The sequence below is a fragment of the Thermobia domestica genome, chromosome 7 (genome assembly GCF_964235325.1).
Source record: "Thermobia domestica chromosome 7, izTheDome1.hap1.1, whole genome shotgun sequence".
Lineage (NCBI taxonomy): Eukaryota > Metazoa > Arthropoda > Insecta > Zygentoma > Lepismatidae > Thermobia > Thermobia domestica.
The window spans coordinates 111,981,076-112,003,665 of NC_137460.1; the positions used below are offsets into that span (position 1 = coordinate 111,981,076).

General features: G+C 36.7%; 1 protein-coding gene across 2 annotated transcripts; it reads left to right on the forward strand.

Annotated features, from left to right (window-relative positions):
• The first annotated feature begins 1,767 nt into the window (after window positions 1-1,767).
• LOC145690349 (uncharacterized) lies at window positions 1,768-21,948 on the forward strand. 2 transcript variants are annotated; one of them, XM_081765160.1, is made up of 3 exons: window positions 1,768-1,935; window positions 11,953-12,372; window positions 19,524-21,948. In XM_081765160.1, exons 2-3 carry the CDS (start codon window positions 12,050-12,052, stop codon window positions 20,347-20,349), a joined length of 1,149 nt encoding a protein of 382 aa, XP_081621286.1. In that variant the 5' UTR covers window positions 1,768-1,935; window positions 11,953-12,049; the 3' UTR covers window positions 20,350-21,948. The 2 variants fall into 2 exon arrangements, with proteins under 2 accessions (XP_081621286.1, XP_081621287.1); XM_081765161.1 differs by lacking the exon at window positions 1,768-1,935 and adding an exon at window positions 1,942-2,212.
• Window positions 21,949-22,590: the final 642 nt, after the last annotated feature.

A 22,590-nucleotide genomic window follows, 5' to 3' on the forward strand; every position in this document is an offset into this window, starting at 1 on the left:
TCCTTTCTAGTCTTTACTCGCAAACGCTCTCCCGCCCTACCCTCCCTTACTTTTACCGGTATTACTCTTCCTCGCCGTCCTTCTGTTAAATACCTCGGAATCGTCTTAGACTCTTCTTTACGTTGGACCCCCCATTATCATCTTTTACATCAAAAAACATCATCCTTCTTACCTTTACTTCGTTCTATTTCCACTTCTACTTGGTCTACAGATTTCCGTGTTCTCCTCCTGTTATATAAACAGGTTTACTTACCTATTTTAACGTATGATATTTGTTTTTTTTTATCTTCATCTCCTTCTAGAGTCTTTCAAAAATTCCAATCCCTCCAATATACTACTCTCTGCCGTACTCTATGCCTTCCTTCCACCACTGCTGCTACTGCGCTTTATTCTGAGGCCCGAGTTCCACCTTTAGCAATTCGGTTGAAACACCTCACAGACAAATTCTGTCTTCAACGTTTCCAATTTACACGATCCTCTCTCCTCCCTAAACTCACTCTGCTTCGACACCTTCATACAGACCGCAAACGTTCTCCACATCTCGCATCTCTCCCTTTCATATACACCAGCTACCTAGATCTTGCACCACATCTATTACACATCCAGCGCACGTATACACTCCCTTGCTACTTGCATGACTATCCGGTTTTTTCCCAATCTTTTTCTATCATTTTTCCCCAATACCCTTCCACCCACCTTTTCCCTCCCGTATCTTACCAACATTGTTTTTCCTCATCCATTCCTCCTTTCCCTCAGCACACTGTTCATTTGTACTGCGATGGTTCTAGCCAGGGCGTGTATTTGGGATCAGCCTTCTACGATTCCACTCTTCAGCAATGTTTCAGCTTTAAACTACCCCATTATGTTTCTCTCACTGAAGCTTATGCCTTGTTTGCGATTCTTCTTCATTCTCTTCAGCATCAGTATACATCTATCTGTATCGCCACTGACTCTAAATCTCTCCTCCAATCTTTACAATCTTTCCCCTGGACTTCAAAATCCTCCTGGATTCTTTATGAAATCCGTTTTCTTCTATACCGTCGGACTTCCCTCAACTATACTACTTACTTAATTTGGTCCAATGGTCATGTAAACATCCTCGGGAATTTTCTAGCTGATGCCGCAGCCCGTTTCGGAGCCCTACACGGCACTCCCATAGATCTTTCAGTCTCGCCTATTGACCTTTTTCCACGACTTATTACACTTCATTATCAACGCTGGACTGCTTATAATGCCTCTTGTACAAAGGCACGTTGGTACTGGTAAGATCCTTATTCTCTCCGCTCTCCATCTTGGTTTATTCAACATACTTTCTCCCCCTCCTACCTTTATTTTCCGCTCCGTAACAGACTTCTCATTCTGTATACTCCCCAACGCTTGTATCTTCTCCGAAAACGTTCTACTCCACTTTGTAACTGTGGTCTCGATACAGGCTCCATCGATCATCTCATTTTCTCTTGCCCTCTCTATCAAGAATATCGCCTGCAATTTCTCTCTATTCTTCATAAATTTCACGGTTCTGGTCCTTTTGATGTAGATTCGTTCATTTTCACCTTATCCCCACCTGTTCTTAATGCCTATTATCTTTATTTACTAAGATCTACGTTATTTAGCATCTTATAAGCATCTCTAAAGATTCATCTCAATTCCTCATCTGTTTCTTTTGATCACACCGTCTATAATTGCCGGTAGGGCGATCTTTGCTATGGCAAATTGCAATCGCAGAAGAAGGAGAAGAAGAAGAAGAACAACCATTTTATATTGTTTCGAAGAAGAAGAAGAAATTTTTCGAGGTTGGTTGGCATCGTAAGATTATACGAGGTATTTAAAATATTGGAAGGACAAAAAACCTTGGAAGAAACATTCTATCCAGAATAAAGGCTTTCCCCTAACGAAATGGTTCCTCGCAAAAGGCCAAAGTGAATGAATTTTAAAGTAAGAATTAACTTTGTGTGAGAATAGAATTAACTTTATGTGAATTAGAAAGTTTTGTGCTGTCCTATTTTATGGGAACATACATATATTCTTGAGCATACGTACTTCTCTTAAGAAATTCATTCTTACTGCTTTAAATAGTGTTTCCTAAGAATAGTTAATGCACTTTAGGCGCGGTAAATACAAAACAAATTTTGCTAGGTGCCACAAAAAAAACGAATGCTATCTAACCGAATCAGGGCAGGAGCGCAGCAAGGAGAGCCGACCGTCAGCGATAGTAAGTATAAGCGTAAACTACATATGAAAGCACAATTAATGTAGTTTCCACTGGAATTTTCAAATACTTTTTTTTTCGATATTTTATTCCTATTCAGTCTTTTTATGATTTCATGCGTTAAGTTAGATTTCATGGTTAATTCAAACTTGCTGAGCGAGTGAAGGCGGATTAGAGCTCCGCAGAACACACATTCTGTCTTCGTTACCAACAATTCACTTACTTTTCTCGCATAAATCACTTCCACTTACGTTTGCGGTTTGTACAGATCCCCTATTGCCTTCAAAAAATGTGTGCGATACTTTCTTGACAAGGTTCTAGAACACAGGTCCCCCTTCCCACTTAGCTGTAATAAAGACAGAAAACAACGTGTCCTGCGGGGCTCTAACCCGCCTTCACTCGCTCGGCAATACTATGTGAATGATTAACTTTGGTACATAAATCAACCAACCTAGCTGTTAACCTATTTGAGGGAACCTGTGTTCTAGAACCTTCCCCCCTTTCTTGAATACTTGAACACCACTGTTAATTGATTTCTCCTGTTTTTGCACCCAATACTGAACAACTACCCTTTTCTCTGTACATTTCCACTGCCAAATTCTTTCTTCTATTTTACATGTTACTTTATTGCATACCATGTTAAGTCATCGACTGATTCATTTCTTGCATATTAACGTCATGCTCGTCGCATTTCTGACATACTACATCACACTTGAATAAACCGGAATCAAAAGAACCAAATCCAATAAAATGAATGACATGACCAAAGTAAAAATGCACCTTTCTTTAACATTTACATTAATATTTCTTTCTGTACATCAGTCCCGTCACACCCTAACACTGTTTCCGAACACAATCAGCACTGCCAGTACATTATTTCAGATGGTCACTGGAACGTATCGGATACTTTTTGGACACCTTTCAGATACTTTGATCTTTAAGAATCACAACTTAGAACATTTCTGTTATCGCTTCCATGTTTAACAGTACGTTTGTATGTGCTTACAAGTGTAGGCTTTGTATCAGATACTGTTGCGGTTTACGCATGCTACAGGTAAGATCCGCATGCGTAAACCGGATCCATATAGCATATATTCCAGCATATAAACTGTGTCTCTATAAAATAGGATAGCACCCGTAGCTTACATGAAAAATGGAATTAATATTTACAGTAAAGGAGACGTAAGTAGAACAAATTTGGCTAAGGTTCCGATGTTGTTCCCCCGTGATTGGAGGAACATAAAGATGTTTTAAACGTTATTAATTACTTATGTTAATATACTTTACTCACAGTTACTGCTATTTCTTTTCCCTACTTTCTTTGTAATTGTATTGTCAGATATTTGTTAATTTTCTGCTTTCTTTGTTCATTAACGCGTATGTATCCATATTGTATTATTGCGGAAAAAATAGTACTGTATCTAAACTGTTCAGTGCTGCAAACTTTGTCATATTCAGAAATAACGAAAACAATGTGTCAATGGAATTATAGACTTGTTTCTATACCTTATCACAGTAAGGGAGAATATAACTTGGCACAAAAGCTACGATAAGACTTTACTTTGACTAAAACAGTGACTGGAAACTGTTCTTATAGGTTCAGTCACTTACTAGAACTGTTTGTGCCTTTGGTTAGGTAAGATGGAGGTAGTTCCTGTTTTTTCCACCAGGAGTTTGTCTATCATGCACGGTCATATGATGTTTGCGGGGCGCGGACAAAATCCAAGCAGACAAAATCCAAGCTAAATTCTGACAAGACGGACAAAATCCAAGCGGATAAAATCCAAGGAACAGTATCATGTTCACAGCTGTGATATGTTCCTGTGAACACCCTAATTAAATTGCATGTTTGTTTCTTTCTTCAATTGTCATGCATTCTAAAGTTTTATCTGTAATTCTTCAATTTATTGAAATAACATTTCATTTACTTTTAAAGAACTGAAAATCCAATAAAACATGTAAGATTGTCACAGTAAGAGTGCAGATGAGCTTTAATTACTTATCACATCCATATGAAAGTATGTAAAAATATTATGTGTGTACAAATACATTATAAAAGTATGTATTTTCTTCTCAATATATACACAGTATAATACATTTAAGACATCAGCATATTATTGTGAGACCAATCATTGGAGTATTTTAATTCAATTCTTATGAGGTGGCATACAGAAGTCTTGATTTGTTTGTTGGTAGTGTTTTATGTATATTTCGAAACAAATAATTATGAAATATGAAGTGTGTATTTTTAATAATGTAATAATGTGTGTGAATTAAATAATGTACAAGTGTTATCTAGAAAATCGAAATGTGAAAATGTGTCTAGACAAACTAAATAAAAATGTATATATTATTGGTTATTTTGACAATTGTAACTGAAGTAGATGCTTTGAGGGTAGAGAAGTATTTTTTATATCTAAATTATATCTTTTTAATTTTATTTTTACTTTAATTCTCAATAAATATAATAGAATTAAGTAAGTAGTGTACTCTTTTTAAGACTGGGCTGCTTTGCTGTTATTTGTTATCTCTGATATTAGCCAGTGCTTTCATTTTCTGGTTAATTTATGTGAGTATACTCTTTTTAGTCAAAATAGTTCTGATCACCCTAAATTGGATTCACCTGGGCATGTCCTAGCAGTGACCAGACTATTTTATGAGTAATTAAAGCTCATCTGCACTCTTACTGTGTCAATCTTACATATTTTATTGGATTTTCAGTTCTTTAAATGTAAATGAAATATTATTTCAATAAATTGAAGAATTACAGATAAAACTTGAGAATAAATTACAATTGAAGAAAGAAACAAACATACAATTTAATTAGGGTGTTCATAGGCATATACCACAGCTACGCACATGATACTGCTTCTTGGATTTTATCCGTTTGGATTTTGTCCGCCTTACCAGAATATAGCTTGGATTTTGTCCGCTTAGATTTTGTCCTCTTGGATTTTGTCCGCTTGGATTTTGTCCTACACTCGATGTTTGCTACTGTGGTAACTGCTGTTCGTATTTTTATCATTAGCATTGGAAAACCTGGACTGACAAAACGTTTAATGGATTTGGTGGTAAGAGTTTGAATTAGTCTTTTTTAAATAAGTTTGCATTAGATTCAGACATTAATTGTTAATGCTTAGTGGTATTGTGTGGTTTAATTGAGTTAGAGAAAACCTGTGATGGTTGTTGTTGAATGCTGAAGCTATTTCCGACATATGGTATGAGCGGACCATTTTTAGTTTTACTTGTTTGTTATAAGAGGATTTGTTTTAGTTTTTCATTTTTATTTTTAAAATTAGGAAATCTGTTTTGACACCGTTTATTTTATCAAGCTATTTTCGTTTCCACGGGAGTTTTGGGGAGCAGTAACCCTCTATGTAGTTTTGAAAATAAACTTTCCACATCTTCACTTTTTTTCTAAATCACTTGAGAATTAGATATCGTAGTTAAAAATTGTGGATAGTTTGAAATATTTATACTGGATTGGGTTTGGTTAGGTTAATTTAGATGCTGATTTTCACTTCATTTAAAATAATTTAGTTTTATCTGTGGTTGTTTTGTAATGCGCATTTTGCTGAAGTAATGAATTGTTTCAGAATCGCTTCCCGGACCAGTTTAGTAAGCATTTGCTTAAATGATTTTATTCTCCAGACTAGTCTGGGAGTGAGTTCATTGTAACAGATTGTCTGTTTCGAGGAAATGATTCGTGAACTGCTCTGGGAACCAGATCAGATGAATTAGTTCCAGTGAATGGTTTAGTCAGTAAAAGCTTGCCAAAACCTCAATGCATAAAACACGAATCAACTTAAAAACACAACCCAATTTGTGCTAGGCGACTACTAAAAGTACGCTGTTAACACTCGAGTCGGGGAAGAGGTCCGTGCGGAGATGCTTCAGCGACGGTGGGTATACACATAATCAGGAACAGTGGGAAGAAACATTCTATATAGCATAAAAACACGTGGCACAGCTGTGCGGGACTTAAATTAACACTTTGTAGACTGCCTTTACATTATATTTCACTTCATAATTTCTTCTTTATCGAGTACTACGTAGTAAGGAGCACACGTTAGTATTTCTACCTTATTATACATACGAAAGATAAGCCCTCGATATATTCTGATTACTTCAACACAATCCTATTGTGAAATGAATTCAAATATTTCTTCAGTAGATTTTGTAAATTGCGCCGCCTTAAAATAGTACATTACCTTAATGAGGGCCACTTTAAGGTCACCGTAATGAGGTACATATTTTATCATAAGTACAGTACACATACAAAATGTAGTATCATTACTGAAAAATTAAGGTAAGTTTCGGTAATGTTGTTCTTGGATAAGATTACAGCATTGTATGACTGGATCGAGACTTGAATCCTGCATCTTCGGCGTACCGTGCCGATGCGTTAACGACTGCGCTACCCAGTTCGCTCCCAGAACGATCGTATCTACAATGAAGGCAGTTTGAACGATACGTTATCGTTATTCCAGAATGAGAACTCATCACATTTTTAACAGCGTACTATGTAATAAATGTCAATTTATTCGCGAATATAAGACGCAACCTAAGTTTCAATTGAAATTTGGATAAATGTACAGCATACACTCACGCCATATATTCAGGTAAATAAAAATAGGGTCAAATTTGAAATCATTTGTACGCGCACGGGCATCTTCAGTTGCTCTTAAGCTGGTGACATGTACGTAAGTTCCCTAACTTTCTGTGGTACTTCTTATGAGGGGAACAAGTAAATGAAATCCATACTTTGTTTAAAAAAAAAAAAAATCAGATTTGCTTCTGGGGTTAGGGTTACACACTATTACACTATTGTGAAGATCGATATGTATATTTTCTGTTAGTACAAAAGTTGTGCAGTGTTCCTAATGGCACTTGTTGTAAACACCCATATATAACCAGTCTATCAGCAAGGAAATATTGATAAAGACTTTCAAATTTAATAAATAAATATACCCTGGAAACAAAGTATGAGTAAAACCGTTTATATATCAAATTATGATTCTTTGAGAGTTACAGATTTGAAAATTAATAACTTTAAATTGTTACATTTCTTACTATCATTGATAAAACTACAAACAATAAAGCAATTTTAAAAATAAATCTGAATCGATTTGTATCAAATACCGCAACGGTGTGAATAAAAGACGCTTCCGCTAGAAACTACATCTCGAATTGTTTGTAATGGTAGTAAACTTCGCAACTTAGTAGCGAAAAGTTTACGTAGCTTTTTTTCAATTTATGTTATTCGAAATCCATTAGTTAGGTTTTAAAACGTCAAGGCTAAACATGAACTAAGACAAATACATTAACTAATTTTAATGCTACATATGTGAGAATTTTAGCAGATTTACCACATTTGCTGCTATCGGCTCTGATCTGAATCATAGGATTTACACTATCGGTATAGTAGCAGTGAACGTGTTAAAGGAAGTAGGGTACCGGTATTTTATTAGTGAAACTTGTTTGAATCGAACAGTGATATTTTGAAGGCAATAATGTGAAGACCGTTTATATAGATTTTAAATATTAATTCCGGGCATTCTTTATATTCTCGTCTGTTACTGGTTTTACTATATGTCTTTACTAGCACTGCAATTTTCCTGAATACAGATTCTTTCAAGAGATTGTATACGTGGTCTTTTTTTTAGTTGGATACCTGTATACTTTTTATTTTATTTGATTTTAAGTTGAATATTACCATTTATAATATGCTTTATTCAGTAGATTTTATTCTCATATACCAGTTCTTTCCTATGTTGTTAGTTACTAGGCGACCTTGGAGCTTCCGTGCAGACTGTAAATGCAACATAGCTGAGCATGATAATGGAGAAAGTGTGTGGGTTTGATGCAATCGAAACTATTATCTGAATGAGAAATTTTCTAGAATTCAATGTAACATTAGTAGGTTTGAGGTTTTTAGGGTAGATTTGCGCAAGGAAAATAAGATGCTATTTCCTTTAACTATTTTGACAACTGTCTTTTCATGTAATTGAGAAAACAAGTTATACAACCTATGTGCTTTTCTGTGTATAGTATATATGTAAGTGTGACGAACTTCTATTCAGTCGAAATTATAACTCTGTAGATGTCGCAAATTCGACATCCGAATTTTTCTGAAGACTAACCTGACGATTTTCTTATTCAATACCATTTAATAGTTAAGTCACGGAAGTAGATTGCCCACTATTTTTTTCTTTCTTCTAAGCGTTGTTGTTTTAATCTTTTAGCGGCATCCGTCACACATTTGCACGGTAGGTTCAAAGCAGGGGCGGATCCAGGGGGGGCGATCGTCACCCCAGAAGAGGAGACTTTCTTATTTTATATATATAAATAAAACCCATCCCAAAGTTTGGAGCCCTTAAAAGTAGCAGTATGACAACCCACCGCCCCCCCAGAAGTCGGTCCTGGATCCGCCCCTGGTTCGAAGCGTATAGATCTATCTGCAAATTATGAATCTCCTTTGGTTGAAGAAGTTGGTGCGTCGTGGAAAATGCATCAGCGTCTTTTGGATCCCGTGAATGTACACACCTCTTGATATCAAAATTGCCGCAGAAGAAACAACACAGTCAATCAACGATGACAATGTGAATTCTGAAGCCTTGTAATCTTAACAGTTTCCTTTGTGTATTCTTTAAATTTTACTTCTTTGAATTCAGTGAAAGCTCAATATACATTCTTTCCGTTTTCACATGTCCTATGCTTTTTAACAGTATTATGTCTTCTTCCTACGCCTCGTTAACCCCGTTCTTAGTCATAGTAGTATAATTATTTTGGTCATGATATGCATCCTGCGAATTTTAAATTATTATTACTCCTAACATAATATTGGACATGTTCATCAATCTCCCAACACAAAAGTTGCTTTCGATTTTGGCTTCAGTTTTATTGCCGAAATTCTTTGTCGTAATTTCACACTCACGAATCTGTTAGTATTTTATGGCTGGTTGTGATACAGGATGGCCGACATAAAGTCCGGCGTGATGATACTGGATACGGGCCGAAAGATAGGAAAATGTAAACATTGGCTTACCTGAATGTTCCAAGAGATGCTGAAAATGCTTCTCGCAGCATATTGGCTGATACTGTCTATAGTGATGCTCCAGATGATATAGGTCATGATACTCTTTGCTGCAGTCAACCAGAGTATAGGGGATATGGGCTGCGGAAATTTTGTTATAAAAATATTAGCACGTAGATAATTTTGTTACTGGAAATGATTGGCACCTTTTAGAACATAATGCAATGAAAAGAGGAAAACAGTACAGTATAAGAAACAAAGTATAAGTCGTAACAATACAATAAGTGTTATATATTTGGTCTAGGAATTAATTCGTGCGGTTGGTACGCACACATTGAAGCTGTAGTACAAACACAAAATACATAAATACCTTAAGAAAAATATTGTCCATCGCTAGCCACCACTTTCGCCCATCTGTCAGGCAATGTACGAATTCCGTGGCGAAAGAAGTCCTCATCCTTGGAAGCGATCCAGTCAGAGACCCATGTTTCGATATCTTCTGAAGAAGTAAACCGCTGTCCAATCAAATCGTTGTTCATGCAATCGAACAAGTAGTAGTCCGAAGGAGCAACGTCTGGTGAATACGGCGGGTGGGGTAAAACTTCCCATCCGACATTTTCTAAACCGGTTTTGACCGGTTTTGCGACATGTGGGCGAGCGTTATCATGTTGAACAATAAGTTTATCATGTCTGTTCTCCCATTCTGGTCGTGTTCTGGCCAGAGCTTGCTTCAAACGCATTAATTGTCGTCGATAACGTTCTCCATTCATAGTTTCACCCGGTTGCAGCAGCTCATAGTACACCACACCTTTCATATCCCACCATTTGCACAGTGAATATCTCGTTTTGGTTGTGATGGACCTGGTTCACCTGGTTTCACCCAGGCCTTTTTTCGTTTAGGGTTCTCGTAATGGATCCACTTCTCATCACCCGTAATAATTCGATGCAGAAACCCCTTTCTGCTCTGTCGTTGAAGCAGCAATTCGCAAATGGTTTTTCGTCTTTCAACGTCTCTGTCTTTCAATTCATGTGGAACCCAATGTGACATCTTTTGAATCATTCCCATGGCTTTCAAGCGTTTGGAGACTGTTGTTTGATCAACGCCTAATGCTGCTGCAAGTTGTTCCTGCGTTTGACACGAATCCTGCTCGAGCAATGCTGTCAATTCTTCGTCTTGAAATTTTTTTGGCTGTCCAGCTCGCTCTTGGTCTGCCAAGCCGAAATCACCACTTCGAAACCGTGCAAACCACTTCTGACACGTTCGCTCAGCTAGAGCATGGTCACCATACACTTCCACCAAAATACGATGACTTTCAGTCGCACTTTTCTGCATGTTAAAGTAATGCAGCAGGACACCCCGCAAAAACACTTTATCAGGCACAAATTGCGCCATGTTCACTCAACTACAAACTGGTGTTGTTGACGCTTTAATCCACTGCCCTATACTACGAACGATACGCGATGACAGGGGTTTGCAACACATGTGTGGATACACGGAACTGTGGGACGCTCCGTTCGTTGCGCCATCTCTTGTCCACCCGCACGAATTAATTCCTAGACCAAATATATTCGTTTAAATTTACCTATTTAATTGGCTCTTTCCGGAAGCTGATTGATATCGGCCCCTGAACTGTTGTTATGGGTTTTAAAATAGCTGCATTGTAGGCTGTAAAGGCGAATTTAGAAATTGAACTCGTGTACAAGATTGCTTTTATCACTTGACTAAATTAACGTCGAGAATGGACCAAGAGCTTGGACTCACCGAACTGTGCAGGAACGACGACGAATTTTCGCCTATTATGTGGGGAAATAAACAGATCGACATTTCGTCCCACAACACTTACGCATCAAACAGTGCTAAAACATTCGCTAAAACTGCCATTATGTTCTTCCATTGATGTTTGTTCTTGTGTCGAGTATCCGAAATTTCGATTTTGGAGGTTCTGACAACTGAATAGTTTTCCAAGCTTGATTAAAATAAGGTAAGCCATTTCGACCGTGCAGTTTGTCTCTACATAGTTCAAATGTGACCAAATTTCGTACATGCTAATATTTCTGTGACAAAGTTCGGGTGTTATTTCCATACACCTGCTTGAAGAACCCCCAAATAGAAAGATCACAGGATAAATCCGGGAAACAAGGGAGCCATAACCGCTTGATTACTGTCCACTATACGAAATTCCAGTTAAACAACTGTACATCGGGACATCGGGCGGCAAGCCGGCGGCAGACGGAATCAGGTCTTATAAGGTGCTAAACAATTACGCATTGGATGGCACACTGGCGTCAGCCATAATTTCTCAGAGATCTGCACACAGCTATTTGCTCATCTTTAATATTATTCTGTCCAGCTACTCTTCTGTGGGCTACCGTGTAGCTCACGTATTCTACTTCCAGAATTCACATGTTCGGAGCCTACATGTTATCCAAGGTTCAGGGCAAATACTTTTTTTCTTTTCTTTTTCCGTTTGCACCGTGATTGATGCCTGATATCGGCCAAATTTATACCATGTCATTGAACACATATAAATAGTATTGAAACAATATGCTAGTAATAACCAGCTTAAATTTGGCGCTGATTTGATGGAATTTATGAATATGATAAATGTGGTGAGAGCGTTTTGGTGAAGAAGAGGAGTAAAAACTTAAAACGTAAAAAATGGATTTGTCAAAAGGATATTATTTTTTCCTCTCTCTTTTTTTCTAGGCGCTGTTGCACAGAAATTCTTAAACTAAACTTCATGTCCATGCATATTGAAGACTTATGCTATTAAATAGAAGCTGCAAAGAAATTGGAATTCATCATGGCAAATTGTCCAGAACGTGAGTCAGTTTGTGATTTGGAAACAAACGATTCCCAAATTAAAAATGATCCAGAGGATGACTTGCTACTCTCTGACAATCTGTTGAAGTGTAAAATTATAGAGTATCCCACGACTTTAACTTCGGAAATGCAAGTAGTAAAACCAGAATCTGAAACAGAAACGAGTTTGTCGTATTCAACTCTGTGCATTGATGAATTTAAAATAGAAGATTGGAATGCTATTCCGGATGAAGAGTCTGGCTCTGTGTCAAGTAATACTATAGTAAACACAATGTTTGAAACTGACGAATGCGAACATGAAAGGTAATTTCTTATTTGTTATTTGAAAATAAATATTACTTGTAATTGAAAACTAAAGTCTTACTCTTGAAAACTAAAATTTTGATGTACTGTATTTGCGGAAACAATTGTCAGGACAAGTTTTAAGATTAAGGAGTTCATGGTTTCTTATGTTATATTAGGTTCAATTAAATATATATAGTTAGATAGATTTACTTTATACAGGGTGTTTCAAAACAACGCCGACAACGTTTGGGAGCTGATTCCTAACACCAAGATAAGAAAAAGTATAGACCAATCTGGGTGCACAAATGCTTCCTTTCGGAGTTACAGGCTTCCGAAAACATTAAAAAAAATGAACTTTAAAGGTCCATGGATCCGAAAACGTGGGACCTACCGTAGTCGGGTCAAGACTTCGCTTAGGAACTAATGTGTGCACTATCCAAAAATACATGTTTCAGAATCCTAAGATACTCACACAGCAATTTTTATAGAAGAAGTTTGGCTACGGGCATATAATTTGATTTACTCACCAACTATCTCTATAAAAATTGTTGCGTAAGTAACACGGGATTCTGAAACATAGATATTTGGATACGGCACATACTAGTTCCGAAGTGAAGTCTCGACCCGACTCCGGTAGGCTCCATAATTTTCGAGCTATGGACCTTTAAAGTTCATTTTTTCATGTTTCGGCAGCCAATAACTCCGAAAGGAAGCGTTTGTGCGCCCAGATTGGTCTATGCTTTTTGTCTTATCCTGGTATCAGGAATCAGCTCCCAAACGTTGTCCGTTTTGTTTAGGAACACCCTATATATATATATATATAGATTTACTTTGCATGTCTAATCATTTATAATGACCAATTCAGTTATACGTGAAATAGTAAATATTAAGTCTGAAAATATACAGGGCGTAACAAAAAGGTACGGCAAAATTTCAGGGATGGATTCTTTATGGGAAAACAAGCAAAAAAGTTCATATGACCATATGTGGGGAAATGTATCGTTACAGAGTTACGGCCATTGAGCCGCCTGACGGTGTAAAATAGTCACATTCTGGTCGCTGCTTAATGTGATTCAATTTAAACCTCAATAAGCCCCTAATTAAGCTAGGAAATAATTTTGGTATCTATGTGTTCCTGAAGGACGACGCTTTCCGCCGATATGTATTTTATGTAAGTGGGGGGGGGTACCATGGCGGAGGAGGGGAGTAAATACATTTTTTTTTTCCATCAGGATTTTGGGAATGACATTCCTTCCCCCTTGGTGGTATACTCATAAAATGCATATCGGCGGAGAGCTTCATCCTTCAGAAAGACATTGCTACCAAAATTATCTTCCTAGCTTAATTAGGGGCTTAGTTATTTATGTGTAAATTGAGTTACATTGAGGGGTGACCAGAATGTGACTATTTCACACTGTCAGACGGCTCAATGGTCGTAACTCTGTAACAATGCATTTCCCGACATATGGTCATATGATTTTTTTTTTTTTTGCTTGTCTGCCCATAACGAATCCACTCCTGAAATTTTGCCGTACCTTTTTGTTACACCCTGTATAAGCGGCTCGGGCTAACACAATGATAAGCGCCACTTTGTGTGAAATCGAGTTATTAGGAGTGGGTTAGCATCGAACCTCAGAACAGTATGTAGGTACCGATAGTTCGGAAATACGCCTGCAGATGGCAGGGAAAGCTTGTTTGGTATGTGTCATTGCAGTGAATTGTATGGGAATGTTGAACTTTCTTTTACAGTTTCGTCAAACATTAGAAAATGTGACATATCATTATGTTTCCCCGAGTTTCTCATATCTTATACAACATAAAAAGCTGAGTACATGTAATGTAATGATACCTTGTTGAATATATATTCCTTGTGGATAGTTAACTGCTGCTAATTAATGCAAACATTCAAGTATATTAGAAGAATTCGTAGAAATAACAAACTGACCTTACAATTCTGAAATTACCATAAAAATCATGTTGGTTTTAATCATAACAAATGTGTATTTTGTTTTACTACCTCCATTGCTTTGATAAGATGTTTTTATTTTCACTGAAGAAACAATTAAGTGAGCAAGAAATACCGTTATTCAAACTGACATCTTACTTCCGAAGTGAGATGTAGTATTAAATTCTGTTTTGAGAGACTCAACTACGTGCCGGACCTGTCATAATCTGTGCGAAACATTGTGTATAAAGCATTATGGATTTGAGTTTCTGCATTATAGTATTATTAAACAGTATTTTTTTTTTTTTAATGCGTGTTTGTGGAAAAACATAAGTTAGGGTAAAAATTCGACACACGCAATGTGTGCATGAAACGATCTGTTTACGTAAATCGAGGGCTCTCTATATATTTTTCGCAATTTGACGATGTAGGCGCTTTCGAAATTAAATGTTGCACGAGAGAAATGTGATATGTAGGCTGTTGGATTGTACAGAAAACTTTAATTTGACCTATTGGCTCTTACACTACTTTAGTTGATACCAGGACAATCATTATCACGAATAGCTACAGTTTGTGTGAATACTTGTTAGCCTAAGAAATTGTTGGAGGAAATCATTATTATGATTTCAAAGGAAGACACGGAAATGTTCATGATATCAAGTTAATGTAGCGTGGTAGTCATCAACTTACGACTAGTGTAAAGGTTGGATTAGGTGGTTATTACTATCAACGACTTACCGTTATTATAAAACGAAGTCCCCGTCTGTGAGTAACGCAAATTCCTAATTATTAACACTCACCGCTCCGCTATGGTGCTGCCTGACGTCAGTAAATGGCGTTAGCGTGCAGGCTATTTGCAGTTTTAAAACTGTTGTGACGATATAATTGCAAATTTTAAAATAGGACAAGGACGTAACCATATTAAATGTGAGCATTAATATTTGTAAAATGAAATCTTTCAGTTTTACGTCCTACGTTTATGCTGACTAGGCTGAAGGAGATGGTAATGATGAGAGATGATTGAAAGGTGGAATGAATAAAGAGGAGGAAAGGAGAGAACCCCGAGAAAACCCATGAACATGTTTGCGCACCACAAAGCCCACTTGGCGCGAGCTGGGATTAAACCAGGGATCCCCGCATCAGAGATGAACGCGTTACTACTGAGCTACCGTGCCCCCAGCATTAATATTTGTGTCTTTCTGTATAGCAAAATATGACGATTTAAATGCCACAACTTAGTCTGTATTGTTTCAGTTTAATTATTTGAAAATGAATAGTGATGATACTGAACGTGAATATAGTTCACTGTTCAATATTACCACAATGACAGTAGCCATATGTAGGTTTAAGCAAACCGTAAGTTAGTTCAGGGCTTTTTTTTTTTTTTTTTTTTTTTTTTTTTTTTTTTTTTTTTTTTAAAGTAAACAATTACAACTCTTAATTACGGACGATTTTAACTTATAATGTACAGGGGCCGAAAGCTTCGGGAAACAGCTAGTAAATATAAAAGAAGTCCTGACTGACTTACTTATCAACACCTAAGCTAAACTTCTTGAGCAAGAAAATAAAAATTTAGATAGTACAGTAAAAACTCTCAACTTGGCCACCTGTTCATCTTGGCCTGGTTCGTCTTGAACCTGCATTTTCTCATGACATTCATTACTTATTACTCTGTAAGTTGGCCACCTGTCTATCTTGGAAGTTAACCGCATTGAAGCAATGTTTACCTTATGATAATAATGATAAATTAATCTGCATAGCTTGGCCACGCAAAATACCGTTTTGTTATTTTCTTAGCTGTTTCGTATACCCATATGAGAAGCAGATGTTCTGTATTTGTGTGATCGGAGACAAAGAGCATGAATTCCCACGATTTGTTCTTGGAGGTCAATAGCCAGAACACTTCCCTTATAAAGGGATGGTTAAGGAACTTGTGAATAAGAAAACGCACGTACAGGAATTCAGGAAATTGTTGTACTTATTTGTTTATTCTGTCTGTTTTGGTAAAATCATTAGCTATATCGGCTCATTTCATCAGTAGGGAGCTTCTGGAAAATTCTCAAGGTTAAAGCTAACCATCTCAATTGTCGACTATTGGCACCTGAAGGCTTGTCAAAAGGTAGCGGAAGTTTTGAGATTCGAACTCCCTTAAGATTTTCTCAAAACATATTTTGCTTCGAGGGAAACACTTGTAGCTCATTAAACATACTGTATTTTTTTCTAGTACTGTATATTGTTACGATTACTCTATATTCATCATTTAAAAGTAGCTGTCGTGCCATTGCTTATTAAAATCTTACAGTCAAATAATACTAGAAATCCTATTCTGAAAATGCACCAATCACATTTATTTTCTATAAGTTGGTCACTTTTCAATGTAACCGATGGTAGCCAACATAGATAGGTTTCACTGTACATAGGATTTGTGATGGGATAGTAGAAAGGATTTGTAATGGGAGATACCACTAAGGAAGCATTTTATAGAAGTTCGACGTGGAAAAGGGGGAAGGAGAGTTATGGGAATTGCAGTTATTATGTTATACAGTGAAACCTGTCTATGTTGGCCACCATCGGTTCCATCGAAAAGTGGCCAACTTACAGAAAATAAGTGTGATTTGTGTATTTTTAGAATAGGATTTCAAGTATCACTTGATTGTAAAATTTTAATAAGCAGTGGCACGACAGCTGCTTATAAATAATGTATATAGAGTAATCATAAAAATATACAGTACTAGAAAATATTACTATAGTATGCAAGAGCGCCGATTTCTCTGTAAATTTAAGGGGGCCCATTCAGATGCAGAAGGTATAAATATGAAGATTTTAAGACAAATTGCACTCAAATTATACCAAATATTGTATACTCATAAATAAAATAAGGGCCACATGAGCTTTGGGGGCCGGGCCCCCTCGGTCCCCCCAGGATCGGCGCTCTTGATAGTATGTTTAATATATATGCATACCTTTCTCTTCCTGAAAACTAGTCTGGTACATTGGATTATTCGGATTGAAAACACAATAACACAAACAACGATGAAATAGAAGTGTATGTACGCAGTTTATTGAAATTGATATTATAGCACACTGAGTTATTCAGATTGAAAACAAGAAAAGCTAAGTTATAAATTGAGAAATTCATATGCAATTTGTATGACTTCTTTTCAGTTGTTACTGAATGGTGGTTCATTCTAGACATATTTGCTTTAGTCCTTTTGGCAGATAAGCACATTCTAATATTGTAGTTAACTACCTCTTGTTAATGAGCTAGAAGGTTTCCCTCGGAGCAAAAGATGTTTTGAGAAAATCTTGAGGAAATTCATATCTCAAAACCTCCGCTACCTTTTGACATGCAGTCAGGTGCCAATAAATGACAATTGAGCTTTAACCTTGAGAATTTTCCGGAATTACTAAAGCTTCCCACTGATGAAAGGAACCGATATAGCTAATGGTTTTACCAAAACAGACAGGGTAAACAAATACGTACAACCATTTCCTGAATTCTTGTACGTGCTTTTTCTTATTCACATCTTCCTTCACCACCCTTTTATGAGGGTAGTGTTATGGCCATTGACCTCCAAGAACAAATTGTGCGAATCTATGCTTCTTTGTGTCCAGTCACAAATACAGAACATCTGCCTCTCATATGGGAATTCGAAAGAGTTAAGAAAAATAACAAAACTGTATTTTTCGTGGCCAAGATACGCAGGTAAATTTATTATTATCATAGGGTAAACATTGCTTCAGTGTGGCCAACTTCCAAGATAGACAGGTGGCCAACTTATAGAGTAGTAAGTAACGAATGTCTTATGGGAAGATGCAGGTTCAAGACGAACTAGGCCAAGATAAGCAGGTGGCCAACTTAGAGAGCTGGCCAAGTTGACAGGTTTCACTGTATATAGATTTCGGAATCCCTCAAGGATCAAAAACATGAAATTTGGTATTGGTACATTTCATTCAAAAAAAATTAACCCTCGCACTACCACTGGGGGAGGGTTAAACTTTGTTCCCACCTCACTATATATATATATATATTTTTTTTTTTTTGTAATCACCCTTCTAATCATTTCTTTGAACTTGTAAAAAAATGGTATTTGCTCAACATGTTTAGCTAAAGCGTATACCTTACAGTAGTGCAAATTGAACATTAGTGTGTTTCATAAGTTTACTAGTTTAAGTTCGTGGGGACAAAGTACCCCCTCCCCCCGTTGGTACGATATGTGACTGACATTTAGGAGTGCCACTCCTAGATGGCAGTACTGTTCAGTCACTAGATTTTTGTGAGAGTTTCTAATTTGTTTCTTTTGCGAGACACATAATCTTAACAGGTGGGTACAAAATGACCCCTCTTGGTAGTCCGCGTTGCAAAAAGTACCTAGGTAGTGCGAGAGTAAAACACGTGCACCAGCGTTTTTTTTAAATTTATTTATTTATTTGACTTAGAAGGTAAGAAAGTCACGGGGTGGTTCACTGAGATGCCTATACGAGCTGTTCAAATTTCGTGCGAGACCTCGAGTTCAAAAAATATGAAAAAGACAGAAGGAGCAACATAAAATATTGCATGCAGTAACACTTGGGTGCATTTGCTAATGATAATAAGAGAAATAATAATAGGTGTATCACTAATATAGAAAAGCTGCTGCTACTACGATTATAGAAATATAAACGGTTTTGTATATGAAACCTATGATGGTCAAAATGGTATTTTATACTGGATTGTATAATAGGCTACAATGTGGTCGACTTACGACCAGTATCGTGCCGGTGGGGGGACGAGCAGGGCGAAGGCCCCGGGCGCCGAAGTAAGAGGGCGCAAAATTCGGGAGAAAAAGGAAATATATATAAAATGGAAGGGAAAAAGTAATAAAAAGTGCTCAATTTCAAGGAAAAGCAGGATTTATTTTTGAAAATTTTCTTACCCTGGCTGGTATGTCGACCTTACTCATATGTACGGGGGGGGGGGGGCGTCGCATATTGCCCCAGGCGCTGATTTGCCACGGCATGCTACTGCTAACGACCGGACAGTCATACCCGAAATTGGTCGTAAGTCGACTCTCACGTCCGGTGTATTGCATCAATCAGAGCATTGTCGTTTTTTTTTCTATATGTTACTTTATTTAAAGGATGATAGGGAAATGTTTACGATTAAAGTTAATTTAAGAAAATTACATTTTTTGTTTGATGTATCAGTCGTAGCATTATATTTTTTTCTGTCTTTTTCTTCTAGGAATTATATTGAGGACGATAGAAATATTACGAATAATGAACTCCAAAACACACGCAACAAAAGTAATCATCGCGTAAGTGCTGAAGATAAACATCCAATGTTCCTCCCAGAAATGAAAACATTTTCTTGCGAAGAATGTGGTAAATCATTTAACCATAGGTGCAACCTTGTATACCATTTGTCTCTTCACACAGGTTTAACGCCGTACATTTGTGACAAATGTCCTAAGGCGTTTAGACGAAAAGACTATTTGAGAAATCATTTATTAACTCATAGAAGCGAAAATCCTTTAATTCCTCAAATAGGTGTAAAAGTTTTTGTGTGTGATGACTGTGGAAAGTCATTTACAGATAAGCGTGCATTATTAAATCATGTGTCGGTTCATACTGGTGTAAAACCCTATGTATGTGAAGAATGTGGGAAGTCATTTACGATCAAGAATTATCTGACTACACATTTAAAAACCCACGCACGTATGAAACAATACGCTTGTGAAAAATGTGGGAAGTTGTTTTCCAGGAGGTGCTATTTGAGGCAACATCTATTGAATCACACGGGATTGAAACCACATTCTTGCAATGAATGTGGTAGATCATTTACACAGAGTTTTAATTTAAAAGCACATTTATTAACTCATAGAAACGTAAGACCATATTCCTGTGAAAAATGCGGCAAAGCATTCTTGCGGAAAACTAACTTGAGTGATCATTTATTAATTCATGACAATCTCAAACAGTATAATTGCAAGATATGCGACAAACCGTTCTATACCAAGAGGGAAGTGATGAGACATCTGAACAGACATCTACAAAACGTAAGTGTTTAGGGACGCAATTGTTAGTTCACAAGAGAGTAAGACATGCTCTGAAGAATGTGGTTGATCATTTGTACGAGAATGTCTCTTAAGGAACCATTTATTACTTTACGCAAATGACAAGCCTTACTTGTGTGAGAAACATGGTAGATCATTTTCTAATACATGACACACACTAAGTTTTTTTTTGTGTGTGTGAAAGACCATATTGTAATGAAAAGTGTTGCAGTAAAAGCAAAAATTTTCTTTATATTTTCTTACCAGCGACGAAAATGTCATTCCGGGTAAAGTCTAATCTGTTGTCTCACTCAAATCGAAGATATCCGTGATACAGGTAGCATGAAAGCCATCTAGCTTAAAACATTCATTAACCATGCAAATGTAATTGTTTTGTTAAAAGTATAGTAATTTATTCTTTTGAGAAAACAATTGTATGATGTCCGTTTAAATGTCTTCTGGTGCATGGGGGTCCCGGGTTCAATCCCAGCTCCTCAAGTGAACTTTATGGTGGACAATCACCGTGTGCGTGGGTTTCCTCGGGTTCTCGCGTTTCCTGCCAAACTCTTCATTCCACCATTTCTCATAATCACGGTCTCCTTTAGCCTAGCCGACATAAACGTGGGACGTAAAACTCAAATATTTCGTTTCATTTTTTTTTTTTTTTTTTCGTTTAAAGGTCTAACTTGCCTTGCGCATATCTTCACATAGCATAGTGTGATGTAAAGTACTATTAGTTTCTTTTAGGATCGAATAAGGCTTATATGCTGACCAGTTTTTAAATAATGTCGAAACGCATGCTGTTTGCAGGTAGGGCTGTGCAAATAATTTGTCATGTTTGAAGAAAAATTCAGATTAATCAAACGCTTACACTAGAAAGTGTAATCTTTTCTATTAATAAAAAATACTCCTAGTTGTTTTCAATCGAAATATAGTATAAAATCTTTCTGCCCCCTGCACACACACACACACTAAAGGAAGTTAACGAACATATATCTTATGAATATATGCCCTCTAGCTTCTATAGGTAGATATTGTTTTTCTTGTGTTCCATTAGTAGTCGTTCTACTAGTTTTTCATTTATTGATGTCTCGTAGTCAAAGATTGTTCCTTCCAATGATAACTTAAAAGCATGTTTCATTCTCTTTTATGCTAGAGTTGTAACTTGCATAGAAGGGTTCAAGGAAAACTGCCAGGATATAAGCTTAGTGTACTTTTACGGCGACTTTCATGATCTAAGTAGCAATTACTAAGCAAAACACAAATTACCAACATTCTTACTGTAGAGAAAACACAATGCTTGTATCTAGAAGCATAGGTTATTTGAGTTTCCTTAGGAGTCAAGATTACCAGAACGTCCGCGTTTCCGTGGGACAGTCTTGGACTTACAGATCTCTTTGGACAAATTCTTTATGCTCCGTGACTGAAATTGAAAAGTGTCCTGGGATGCATTGAAATAATTCTGGTGCTAAAAGAGGACTAACTAACTTAAATTTCTACGGTGAGGAACGTATTACGTAGGACTAGTACTAATAGTGAGTGATATTGAAGAAAACCAAAGACTTTTATATTATTAACAGTAAATTTTTCTTCCTAATAAATTTTATATTTTCAGATGTTGCATTATTTATTTATTTATTATTTTGTAACCAGCAGATATAGAAATATTTATCAAATAATGATTTAAATAACTTAACAATTAGCAATTTATATTATTAATACGGCGCACAGTGCGTCGACCAATAGACAAAAATGAGAAAAGTAACAATTTTCATCGGACTTGTACATTGCCCGCAACGAAGCACAAATGATTCATAAGACAGAAATTCCTAGCCACAAAGTGATCACACCCCGGCAACCTACAGAGGGCATGCGCGAAGTTACCACATTAGACTGACCCGAGTCGAGATGACACCAGGGTTTGAAAAACCCAACCCACCTGGACCCATATGGGTATTTTCTGGTTTAATTTTTTTTTCTAAATATTTCAATGTCTGGGGTAAAAGTGTTAAAATATGATTTATATTTCAAGATTATCATTGTCACAACTTGCAACAATTTTGTATTCACTGCTTTTTTTTTTTTTTTTAATGGTCGCCATTTTGAAATTTTACGTTGGATCGCCGCCAAAATGTATACAGCTAATTTAGTATTTTGTGCTCGTACTCTGAAAATTTCAACCTAAACGACCGAAAATTGCTCTTTGTAGCGTGGATACTTGCTATTTTGAAAGAATGGTAGCCATTTTAAAATTTT

Coding starts and splice junctions, on each gene's coding strand:
- LOC145690349 (XM_081765160.1), top strand. CDS start 12,050: ATGGCAAATTGTCCAGAACGTGAGTCAGTTTGTGATTTGGAAACAAAC. Junction 12,373..19,523: donor GACGAATGCGAACATGAAAG/GTAATTTCTTAT, acceptor TTTTTCTTCTAG/GAATTATATTGAGGACGATA.